This window comes from Bufo gargarizans, chromosome 9 (assembly GCF_014858855.1).
Source record: "Bufo gargarizans isolate SCDJY-AF-19 chromosome 9, ASM1485885v1, whole genome shotgun sequence".
In the NCBI taxonomy this organism is placed as follows: Eukaryota; Metazoa; Chordata; class Amphibia; order Anura; family Bufonidae; genus Bufo; species Bufo gargarizans.
In genome coordinates, this window is record NC_058088.1 from 173,729,851 (window position 1) to 173,742,455 (window position 12,605).

At 47.1% G+C, this 12,605-nt stretch overlaps 1 protein-coding gene across 1 annotated transcript; it reads right to left on the reverse strand.

Moving 5' to 3' along the window:
* Positions 1 to 805: 805 nt before the first annotated feature.
* ATP6V1G1 (ATPase H+ transporting V1 subunit G1) lies at positions 806 to 8,543 on the reverse strand. The gene is made up of 3 exons (XM_044305764.1): positions 8,386 to 8,543; positions 6,910 to 7,010; positions 806 to 1,356 (listed from the first exon to the last, which is right to left on the reverse strand). The coding sequence occupies exons 1-3, from the start codon at positions 8,465 to 8,467 to the stop codon at positions 1,183 to 1,185; spliced, it is 357 nt and encodes a 118-aa protein (XP_044161699.1). The 5' UTR covers positions 8,468 to 8,543; the 3' UTR covers positions 806 to 1,182.
* Between the last annotated feature and the right edge of the window lie 4,062 nt (positions 8,544 to 12,605).

Here is a 12,605-nt window from a genome sequence, read left to right on the forward strand (position 1 = left end):
TTGGTTATCTATAAGACCAGGCATCCTCAAACTGCGGCCCTCCAGCTGTTGCAAAACTACAACTCCCAGCATGCCCGAACAGCCTACAGGTATCAGCCTACAGCAGGGCATTGTGGGAGTTGTAGTTTTACAACAGCTGGAGGGCCGCAGTTTGAGGACGTCTGTATTAGATGCTACATGTACAGTGGTAGCCGGGGTTAGATATATATTTTGTTTGGCCCACAATTATCAATCTTAGTTTTATCTCTATTAAAAGTTACGTTTTAAGAGTCCAATTTTTCTTTTGTTTACTACTTTCACACTAGCGTTTTTTGCGGATCCATCATGGATCTGTAAAAACGCTTCCGTTACAATAATACGACCGTATGCATCCATCATTAATGGATCCGGTTGTATTATGTCTTCTATAGCCATGACTGATTCGTCATGAACTCCATTGAAAGTTAATGGGGGGACGGATCCGTTTTCTATTGTGTCAGAGAAACCGGATTTAAAACATATGCGATTCTCTAATGTGAATTGTAGAAGCCCAGGGCAATATGGCAGCACATTGGGTCCCCTGCTCCTACCTAGTAGGGCCGCTGTATGGTGCTCAGCCCGGTCATTTCCTTAGACTATGCCTTGGGACAGCATTCCACAGTCTCAGTTTATGGAAGGAACGACTCCACTAAATGTAATCATTTTAGGAAATTGTAGAAAGTGCGGTCTCTAAATAACAGAAAATCTGTACCTGCGATCCTGATCCACCTGTAGCCCAGGAAACGGAGCTAAAAACAAGGCTGCACCGGAGTAAAGACAAGGATCATGAAGGAAAACTGAACATATTTTAATGCTAAAAAGGTAAACAGGGAAATGCAAACTAAGACAATCAGTAAGATTAAGACACACTCCTTCCTCACACTACAAGACTCTTCAACCCTCTGAGAAATTCCCATCTTTTGGTTCCCCTTTAACGTAGCAGGAAATCTCATATTGTGTAATGGTTAACCCCTTTTTGTAAGGCTCGTGGTAGAATCTTATCGTTAGTCCTACTCAGAGCCACGCGTGGCTCCACCAACTAATACATTATCACTTTGCATAGACAACAATGGGTCGGAGCTAAATCCAGGGAGAGCAGCTTGTGTGCCTGGCCACTAGGTATAGCAGGAGTCAGCAGTGAGGGGGCGCGTACAGAAGGGGGCTTTAACCATTTATACGATAGTTGATGTGTATTTCTGGCTTTATGTCACACACTACGGACAATAACTGCTCTAGAACCAGCTCTCTGTTTTGCTGATAGTTCTCCTGGATGATGGAGATCTTCTCGATGGTGTCCTTCTCCATTCCTTCACTGCAGCTACCATGAGAGCCCAAAGCCTAAAAGATAAGAAATAAAAGTGAAATCATGCAAAAACCAATATAAAGAGACACAAAGTCTTATTTAAAGTGAAGTCAAATGTATTCATATTTTATACCCTAGGTAAGGAGGGTCCCTTGTTCAGGATCCTCATTTCTTAGGAGCGGTGACAAACAGTGTCTCTCGCCCTGGAGGACCTGCCCTGCATTACACAGTCAATCTAATCATCTGTATGTGCACTGTGTAATGCTCAATTTCCCCTGTGGTGGCGCTACAGAGAAACCGAACACTTGCTGCCAGGTAAGGCCTGTTTAACACTTGCGGTAAAGAGATCCAGCAGACTGATCCCCGACGGATCTCTCTGCATCCCGGCATTGCAGGAAGCAACCGTATGGCCATCCAGCCGCATTCGCTATGGGGATTGCCAGATGCTACCTGACACCCCCCCCCCCCCCCCCCCCCCCCCCCCCGTCCCGACCCGACCCCATTTACTACAATAGGGACTGGCGGAGATCCATCCACAACCCGACAAATATGCCAAGAAGCGGCTGGACAAATCCTGCTGCGTACAGCGGTTTTTGTCCGGCCACTTCTCAGCATGTTTGCCATTGTAGTGAATGGGCCCGGTTGGGTACCTGGCAGTGCCGGATCCAGACATCTCCGGAAAGGGTGCAGCCTGCCGGAGATGTAAACTCAAGTGTGAAACTTGCCTAAGATTACAGCTGACCCTGTGGATCTCAGCAGGGGGAAACTTTGTGATTTTTTATTTATTTTTGTTAAGGAACCCTTCTAGGGATTGTCCAAATCAGAGGACCCTTTTAAGGCCCTATTTAGATGCCCTTCTATGGACCTAAAGAGGTCGATGGTGCAATTCACACCTCCAAGGGTGTGTACAGGGCCGTGCACTACTTTGGTCCATGTCCAAACAGAACATTGGCCTGGAGACAATTTTCTCCAGTGGATCCATGTCCTACGTGGGCATACAACCACAATACATGTTAAAAATTGTGGCCACAACACATGAACTAACTACCACGCAATCTATTAGAAAGCATGCACACAGAAGTACAAATGGACCATCCATTGTAAATAAAGGAACCAGAATCTAACACTTGAGCTGAACGTAATTTTAAAAAGGCATGTACACCTTTGGAGCATTTCTTTATATTATTTCATCATACTCCTTATGAGCTAAAAATACATTTTTTCAATTAGTCTCTATCAAAAATCTTGAACCACTGTCTATGTGCAGCCTTGAGTTTATCTAGTAGCAGGCTCTGAATTTTTACTCTGTTCCATCAGGCAGCTCAGCTGACGGCTCCTTTTATTATAGCTCAATTCTTATCTAACTGATAAGAAAGTGGCCTAAGTAAGTGTTTATGACCTCTTAGTAGTTTAGAGGTCAGGCTTATTAGATGATCGGGCACAAAGTGAAAGTACCAGTCACTCAGCTAGAAAAACTGTTATTCCTCTGTGACAGAACGGCTCAATATTTTTAATAAAGACCCATTGAAAAAAAATTATGAGTAAAATGCAATCATAAAAAAAAATAATAATAAATGCCCGCGAAGGTGTAGATCTTTCAAATCTCATGAAGTCTGAAAGCGTACCTGTGCGGTGTACAGTCTTCTCTCGTAAACTCAGCTACCGCAGTTGCGCTCAAGACTTCTCCTGCCTTCAGTTTCTAGGACTGCACTGTCAACCATATTGGTTTCCATAGGGGCGCTTTTCCTGTCACGTGATCTAAGCGCCAGCTATCTAACGCAGGGATCAGCAACCTTCGGCACTCCAGCTGCTGTGAGACTACAACTCCCAGCATGCACACTTTCTTGGCTGTTCTTGCAACTCCCATAGAAATGAGGAGGAGGAGGATTCTGGGAGTTGTAGTTTTAGAACAGCTGGAGTGCCGGAGGTCGCTGATCCCTGATCGTCTCTGGGTGGCCAATCACAGTGAGAATGCCTCCTCTGCCATCATTTTCACTGTGCTATGGCATGCTTAAAGGGGCAGTCCCATCAGAACAACCCCTTCCCACAGGGTCCTATGAGGGTATATGGATGTGAAAGGGATTTCGCATCTGGCAACCCCCCCCCCCCCCATAAGTCTCCTTTCCAAATTACAACTCATGGCTTAGCAGGCTCGACCCATTGTGAATGATTTAGACCGCAACATAATACATCTCCGCAAACTCATACGCATCACAGTGAATAATGGGAACCGTCAGATTACCAAATACAATCACAGGCTAAAGCCATCTTTAAAACGCAGGGGCGGAGGGACCTTTCATTTTACACCTGAGGAGACTGGTGGCGGCTTTCAAGCACATTCAATAATGGATGTGTGCAGCACAAACCCCGCTGCCATATTCACGGCATATTCCTCAAGGTCATGCAAAATGTTAATAGGAGGGAACTTCAAGTGGAACAAATGGATGAGAGAGAGGAAAAAAAGGGAGGAATGTGTGTGCGGAGGGGGGAGGACATTACACAGGATCCTGCTCCAACAGTATTTAAAGGAACACACAAAAAATATCACCGATTCCTCACTTCATCAATCCTATCAAGCTTGGAAGAATACTAGGGAAGGAAAATAATACATACTTTATCGGTAATACGTTTAAATAGGGCCGAGTGGCCCAGATATCGCAGGCAGACGCCTCAGTATACACAACGCTGTGCACAATAAAGGGAGGCAGGATGGTAATATCCTAGGTGCCCACCTCCCAAAATAAATGCCTACTTGTCAATGATGTGGGGTTATCTGCATATGGCGCCCTTTGATTATCACCACTGGCGGCTGAGAGGCAAAAAATAAAAAATGTCTAAGGGTACTTTCACACTAGCGTTATTCTTTTCCGGCACCGAGTTCCGTCCTAGGGGCTCAATACCGGAAAATAACTGATCCGTTTTATCCTAATGCATTCTGAATGGAGAGCAATCCGTTCAGTATGCATCAGGATGTCTTCAGTTCAGTCTTTTTGACTTTTCATGCTGCGGTTTTATCTCCGTCCAAAATTCCGGAACACTTGCTGGAAACTGCATTTTTTCCCATTGAAATGCGTTAATGCCGGATCCGGCCCGCGCATGCTCAGACCGCAAAAAAGTGAAAAATAAATAAATGCCGGATCCATTTTTCCCCATCTTGGGCTACTTTCACACTTGCGTTTTTCTTTTCCTAGCATAGAGTTCCGTCCTAGGGGCTCTATACCGGAAAAGAACTGATCAGGCATATCCCCCATGCATTCTGAATGGAGAGTAATCCGTTCAGGATGCATCAGGACGTCTTCAGTTCAGTCTTTTTGACTGATCAGGACGGAGATAATACTGCAGCATGCTACGGTTTTATCTCCGGCCCAAAAAACTTGCCTGAATGCCGGATCCGGCATTTTTTTCCATTGGAATGTATTGGTGCCAGATCCGGCATTCAAAATACCGTAATGCCAGATCCGTCGTTCCGGTCTGCGCAAAAAGAAATGCCGGATCCGTTTTTTCCGGATGTGGAATTTCAATGCATTTTTCAGACTGATCAGTCTTACAAATGCCATGAGTTGGCATACATTTTGCCTGATCCGCCAGGCAGTTCCGGCGACGGAACTGCTTGCCGGATCAAACCCCACACCATTGACGAGTTAGCATTTATTCTGGGAGGTGGGCACCTAGGATATTACCATCCTGCCTCCCTTTACCCTGGGTTCACACCTGAGCGTTCCTCAAACGCGCGTTTTACGCGCGTTTTTGTCGCGCGTTTTTATGCGCGTTTTTTGTAATAGTAAACGCGCGTTTGACGCGCGTTTGTGTCATTGACTGCAGTGTCCTATGGCCACAAACGCGCGTCAAAACGCCCCAAAGAAGCTCAAGTACTTGTTTGAGCGTCGGGCGTTTTACAGCGCGTTCGTACGCGCTGTAAAACGCCCAGGTGTGAACCCTTCCCATAGGTAAGCATTGGTTTTCATGTCTTAAGCGTTTTACAGCGCGTTTGAACGCGCTGTAAAACGCTCAGGTGTGAACCCAGGGTTATTGTGCACAGTGTTGTGTATATTGAGGCATCTGCCTGCGATATCTGGGGCACTCGGCCCTATTTAGGGTTTTAAACGTATTACCAATAAAGTATTTATTATTTACCTTATTAGTATCATTAGGGTACATACTAACCATTATCTGTACCATCAGTGGCTTCTTCATCCTATCAAGCCTCATATTGAAATTAAAATGGAGCAATAAAATGGAGGAATTTTTTATTTTTTTTTATGTGTGTGACCCAGGCAAGAGATCAGCCATGTACCCCCTCCACTTTAATATGTGTCTAGATGTAAGACAACTGGCTGCAGCAGTCCCCTAACTCCCCCCCCCCCCCCCCCCTCTTTGTAGGACAAAACAAACCAATGAAACCATGTAAAACAGAAATATATAAAAAGACAAAAAAAAACACAAGTACAGTTTTTCATAGAAACGGTTCAAGTATATTTCCTAGAACTACTTAATGGGATTTCTTGGACATAAAAAAATTGTGCTCAATCCCCTGCCGCTTCAGCCCCAGCGCTCGCAGCAGTCTGTTTCCTGCACTGTAACGATTATGTTTATGTGCCCAACTACTGTATATAACCTCTGCAGCCAATCACTGGCCTCAGTGGTGCCCTAAGGTAGGTCATCTCTGCAATGCCAGCCTTGTTACAGAGGATAGGTCATCAATAGGAGATTGGTGGGGGTCCGACTCCTGGTCCCCCCTGCCAATCAGCTTTTTGAGAAGGCAGCGGTACTCGCAGTAGTGCCACGGCCTCCTCGCAGCTTACCAAAAACCGTGCCATACCTATATAGTGGCAGTGTTTGGTACTGCAGCTCAGCCCCATTCACTTCAATGGAGCTGAGCTGCGCCAAGCCACGTGGCTGATGAACGTGACATCACATGGCCTAGGAAGAGGCCTAAGTGCTCACGAAGCACTGTTGCCCCATCATACAGCTGATCGGCAGGGGTCTCAAAAGTCGGACCCTCGCCGATCTCATACTGATGATGTTTCTTGATGACAAGCCATCAGTGATCTGTTTCGTTTCCATTTCCCAGCCAATGCACTGGAGGGTTCAAGCAGTGTGCCAGTCTGCTGTCGGTGGTGGAGAAAAATCAACTTTAAAAAATATGCAAATGAAGTATTCAAGCACCAGGAGGCGGGCTTAAGCAGTTCGAGCACCGATCCAGTGACGTGTGGGTGCGCAGGATCTCTCATCTGGTGCTGTCAATCTAAAATCAGGGGGCGTGAACTACAGCAGAGGGGTGTCATTGTGGAGCACCAGGGGTGATGCTCGAACCTCCTGGTGCTCAAATACTTCATTTGCATATTTTTAAAAGTTTATTTTTAATCAGATTTAGGTGGAAGAGCCATTTCCCTCATAATGACTTAATTTTCTGCAGGCCATTGGACAATCGGGTCACATCACATGGCCGGACTTATGGAATCTAGCCGAAGAGGATGACTGGTAGGTGTAATGGAAAGCTAGTTTCTATCTGACCGTTTCCTTGGGTCAAAAACCAGTTGGGACCAGCCCTTCAATTGTCCTCTAAACAAGCCGGGCTGAATACATACTGCAGCCTCTTTAGCTTTGAAATCTCGGTCACGCTGCATCCGGTACTGCTCGATCTCCGCCTGGGCCTCCTCTTTGGCTTGTTTCAGACGTCTGTTCTTTCCTGAAACAGAAAAAAAATTGGAGTTGTGTGATGTCGGATGAGACTTGGAAACGCAGTGACCTATACTCTGGAGGAACAGTGACATTAAACATCCGTGAACCTGTGGAAGCTGCCACATACCCAAGACCACACTGCAGCAGGGGCCGCCGCCGCCGACAGAGCTGCGGCAGGGGAAGCCGCCGCCGCCGACAGAGCTGCTGCAGGGGACGCCGCCGCCGACAGAGCTGCTGCAGGGGACGCCGCCGCCGACAGAGCTGCTGCAGGGGACGCCGCCGCCGACAGAGCTGCTGCAGGGGACGCCGCCGCCGACAGAGCTGCTGCAGGGGACGCCGCCGCCGACAGAGCTGCTGCAGGGGACGCCACCGCCGACAGAGCTGCTGCAGGGGACGCCACCGCCGACAGAGCTGCTGCAGGGGAAGCCGCCGCCGACAGAGCTGCTGCAGGGGAAGCCGCCGCCGCCGACAGAGCTGCTGCAGGGGACGCCGCCGCCGCCGACAGAGCTGCTGCAGGGGCCGCCGCCGCCGACAGAGCTGCTGCAGGGGCCGCCGCCGCCGACAGAGCTGCTGCAGGGGAAGCCGCCGCCAAATGGGGCAGTCTAAACTGGATGACCAAGGAGTCAGTCCCTGCGCCCTCAGCACAATCACCTGCCAAATTTGGGATATCAGGATACATTTGTGTCATTTTGTCAGACAAAAGCTTCCATCCTGGCCGATCACATTTTCAGTACAGAAGTCTGACCTCCGTCCGCCATCACAAGCAATCGTTTGATCACGGGAGCAGGTAAGTAGGCTTCTATTCACAGATCTGGCGCCATGAGGAGGGGGGGATGGACCGGGCCAAAAGGTCTCCGAAGGTGGGCAACCCCCTTAATCTTTGTGTATGGAGTATGGACAGAATTTATATTTCATGTATCTAAACAGGAAGTTTAACCCCCCATTCTTACTATTTCCTACCCCAATACAGGAAGTAAACTCCCTCCCTTTACTGTGTAGATTGTTAGTATTTCCTACCAGATACAGGAAGTTAATCCCCATCACAATGTAAATTCTTAGTACTTCCTAGTACTTCCTACCCCCCCCCCCCATTACTATGCATACTCCTAGCATTTCCTACCCCAGTACAGTAAGTCCCCCCCCCCCGACTGATATGTATATTCTTAGTACTTCCTACCCCAGTACAGTAAGTTACCCCCACACATCACGTGACCTCCTACCTGTTGCTCCCTAACTACTATAAAACTACAACCCCCACCATGCCCCGGGGCCGCCTCAGGGCTAATGACTGGAGGAGACTGGGGATAATCCCAGCCGGCAGCTGAGGGGATGCAACAGGCTGCCGGCGCCCCGCAGGTAACCATAGTAACCGTCGCGCTCACGTTTCCGGGCCTCCGTCACTCTCTCGGCCGCCCTCTTCTCCGCCTGCAGCAGCTGCTGGATCCCCGCCGACTGACTCGCCATGACGCCTCGAGCTCCCCGGTCCGCCGTTCAGCGCACAGTGCGAGCTTCTTCTCCCTGTCAGATGACCGGGCCACGTCACGGCGGCATCACGTGACTCAGCTCATTCATTGCACCGTCCCGCCCCACGGCCCTGTGACAGTCACGTGACCCCGCCCTGATGACGTCAGTTTCCTCATGCGGAGATCACTGGACTGGGGGTGGGGGAGGGTGCGCTGTGCAGTTCTGACCTCCACCTGTGCCAGACTTCAATTCCCAGCATGTTCTCACAGCCCACATGCTGGTTGTTGTAGTCTGAGGGCTCCCCCTCATTAACTTTTGGGCCAAAGAGCCAGGAACTCCCATTGAAGTGAATGGGCATGGAAAGGCACCCTAGCAAATATGTGAACCCCAACCATAAATAGGCAGTCCTGAATGGGTTTGGGGGGCGTTCTAGGATGTGAGACTTACACGCCCCAAATTTACCAACTGTAATGTTGAGAAAAGTGCATGACCTATGGCATAAACGTCTAAGGGGCGGCCTCTTTCACACGAGCGCGACGGATTAGGTCCGGATGCGTTCCGTGAAACCCGCACCATTTTGCAAGCAAGTTCAGTCATTTTTGTCTGCGATTGCGTTCAGTTCAGTTTTTTCCACGCGGGTGCAATGCGTTTTTCACGTGCGTGATAAAAAACGGAAGGTTTACAAACAACATCTAGCAACCATCAGTGAAAAACGCATCGCACCCGCACTTGCTTGCAGATGCCATGCTTTTTTCACGCAGCCCCATTCACTTCTATGGGGCCAGGGCTGCGTGTAAAACGCAGACTATAGAATGGGCTGCGTATTTCACTGATGCGTGAAAAAAATCGCTCATGTACACAGACCCATTGAAATAAATGGGTCCGGATTCAGTGCAGGTAACTTTGGCAACTTTTGAAGCCACAGATGCAAGCGAGGAGAGGCAGCGGCATGCAGGGCACGCTCCTGAAATTTTTATGCTTGTAGCCTTGCCCCCTTTTCTAGTATACCCCATCCATGTCACAAAAATTACCCGTTAATCACTCCCCCTTTTCTTAAGGCCATGACCCTTTTCTGCTGCCCCCTGCATTGAATCACGCAAGTCCTGGCGCCATGGACTAATAGGGAGGCAGGGAGATGCCAGGAGGCTTTTTCGGCGCCCTAGTAATTTGCCAGGTCATCCAGGAGATCTGGGAGCCTTCCTGGGTGATCAGGGGTAGTTGATAAGTATGAGTATAAGTATGAAGACACAAGTATTTGAGCACCAGGAGGCGGGCCTATGCGGTTCGAGCACCACACCTTCACAAGTCGGGAATGAAGCCAAAGATGTGCGCATGCGCCGTTCTGGGGCCGCGTGCGGGACCAGAGGGTCTAGCGCTGTCAATCTAAAGGCAGGGGGCGTGAACTTCAGCAGAGGGGCGTCATTATGGAGCACTAGGGGTGATGCTAGAACCTCCTGGTGCTCAAATACTTCATTAGCATATTTTTTAAAGTTCATTTTTCTCCACCACTGGACCACCGACTGTAGAAAGAAAGGTATCATTTTTGTCTACGTCATCAACCCTACCAGGCTGTATACTTTTATAAATATGCAAATTCAGTATTCGAGCAAAATATTTTGAACGGTGAACGCTGTAAAAAATTCCAGAATTGTTATTTACCCTATGATGATACCAATTATCAAAATTTATTATTAAAGCGCCATTCATTCCATAGCGCTGTACATAAATACAATGAAAACTACAAGTCGTCCCACGAAAAACAAGCCCTCACGCAACTCTATAGAAAGAAAAATAAAAACGTTATGGTTCTTGGGATGCGGCGATACAAAAAGATTTTCTTTTAGAAAAAAAGGGATTTTACTGCGCAAAAGTACTAAAACATAAAATAAAAAAAAACAATGTATTTGGTATCGCTGTAATCGTACTGATCCAGAGAATAAAGTTATCATATTATTTATGCTGAAAAAGGAATCCTGCAAAATTTATAATGTAAAAACTCAGTGGTGGTGTCACGGACGTCCCCGCAACAGTGGGTGACAGAAGATCTGTGAGACTGGCAACATGTGCTTTGATCTGACAGGTTACCTTGTGGATCAGTAGACGCCTGTGCTGTTTCTGATACTGGCCGCACCTCTAACCTCCAGGTGTTGCTATTGTGGTCATTTAACTTTCCTTATTTATAGTTGCTTTGCCCACAATGCTGTGCGGTTTATAGCTTCAGTGGTATCTGCGGTTGGCTGCTGTTTGGTTCTCGGCTTGCTGCCCTAGCTACTAGAAAGTTAAGTGTTTCCTTTCCCTTTTGCATTTTGTTTTGGTTTATCTGTGTGTCGTTTTTCCCTGCCTTTTTGTTGTGGGCCAGTGGGAGACTCCTGGTCGTCCTTCCTTTCTGGAGGAACAGGTAGTCTCAGTCCTGTCACTATCGCCAGGGTCTTATAGGGTGAGTTAGGACTCTAGGTATTCCTATGTATGAACTCACCTACCTTTGTTGTCTGTTCATACTGATAGCAGTCAGGACTGTGACTAGGGATTTGACTAGGAGGTGTCCTTCTTTTTTTCCCTTGCTCTCAGGCCTTGTTCCCTCTCCTTCGTCCGGTGTGGTGTCTCCCTCTCACACACTGGCGTGACAGGTGGTATTGCTGTTTTATCCCATCTCTTTCCCCAAAAGAGTTAATAAAATGTAATCAGTAAGTTATGTGTACTCCAAAATGTCCCCATAAAAAAACTACAACTTGTCCTGCAAAAAAACGAACCCGCATATGGCTACATGGACAGAAAAATAAAAAAGTTATAGCTCGTTATAGTTATAGGCGACAATGGAAAAAAATGCTTGGTCAGTAAGGCCCGTAATAGGCTGATCAATTAAGACATTGGGTGCCGTTCACACCATTGTTCTGCCGCGTGTAAATTTGCCCCATTGTATTATACTTGTTCTGTTGTACCCTTGCGTCTTATTTTGCAGGGACTCATGTCCTGATCTATGGAGATGTTCATATAGAAATACGACAGATACAGACGTAAATGCTTTTGAAAGGATACAGGATCTTAATCCTGGGAATGTAGATCATATCTGCAGAGGACATTGGGGAGAAATGCTTTACAGCGTCAGAAAGGTCTCCTGTTTTATTAAAGGGTATCTCCAATGCCGCAGGAACGTGTCCTTCATATGGGTACCTGATATTTACCCTTAAATACTGTTTAAATGGTAACGAGAAATATCACTAATGCCATAAAAACCGTATCGCCAGATGCTGCGGATGATAATGCCGCCACTGTGACCCTAGTGGGACAGCGTCTCATATAATTAGCAGCTTCTAAGCATGCATGGGTGGGCACATGAATAGGAGGAAGATATGGGTCATGTCCGTGCAAAGGACCACAGGCAGGATCTAAGAAAAACGACACTGTATCTAATACATATATCTATCTATCTGTGCCGCGAGCCGGTCTGAAATCAAATGCGGTCTCCGAGAGCAGGCAGTTCCGAGAACAGCCGTCGGGGGCCTTCATCGGGCTGTTCTCAGAACTGCCTGCTCCCGGTGACTGCATTTGTTTCAGATCGGCTCCCGGCACAGGCACAGGTAAGGGTTTACCTGTGCATCGCCGGACTTGTGAGTCAAGATGGCAGCCCGCATGTGTTCGCGGGCGAACACTGCGAACTGGCCATCACTGCTCACTAACACAGATTTAGACAGATTTGTGAACAATATTTGAGAGTAATTGGGTCTTTTGTGTATGTAGAAAATGTTTCAGATCTTTGAGTTCAGCTCAAAATGGGAGCAAAACCGAAAATGTTGCATTTATATTTTTGTTCAGTATATATATATATATATATATATATCTCATATCTATCTATCTGATAGCTATCTTTCTATCGATCTATCTATCTACAGTGGCATGCAAAAGTGGTGCACCCCTGGTCAAAATTACTGTTACTGTTACTGTTAAGCAAACTGAAGATGAAATGATCTCCAAAAGGTATAAAGTTAAAGATGACGCATTCCTTTTGTATTTTAAGCAAAAACATGTTTTTCTATTCATCTTTTACATTTTCAAAATAACAAAAAAGGAAAAGGGCATGAAGCAAAACTTTGAACACCCTACATGGTTGGTACCTAGTAACACCCCTTTTGGCAAGTAT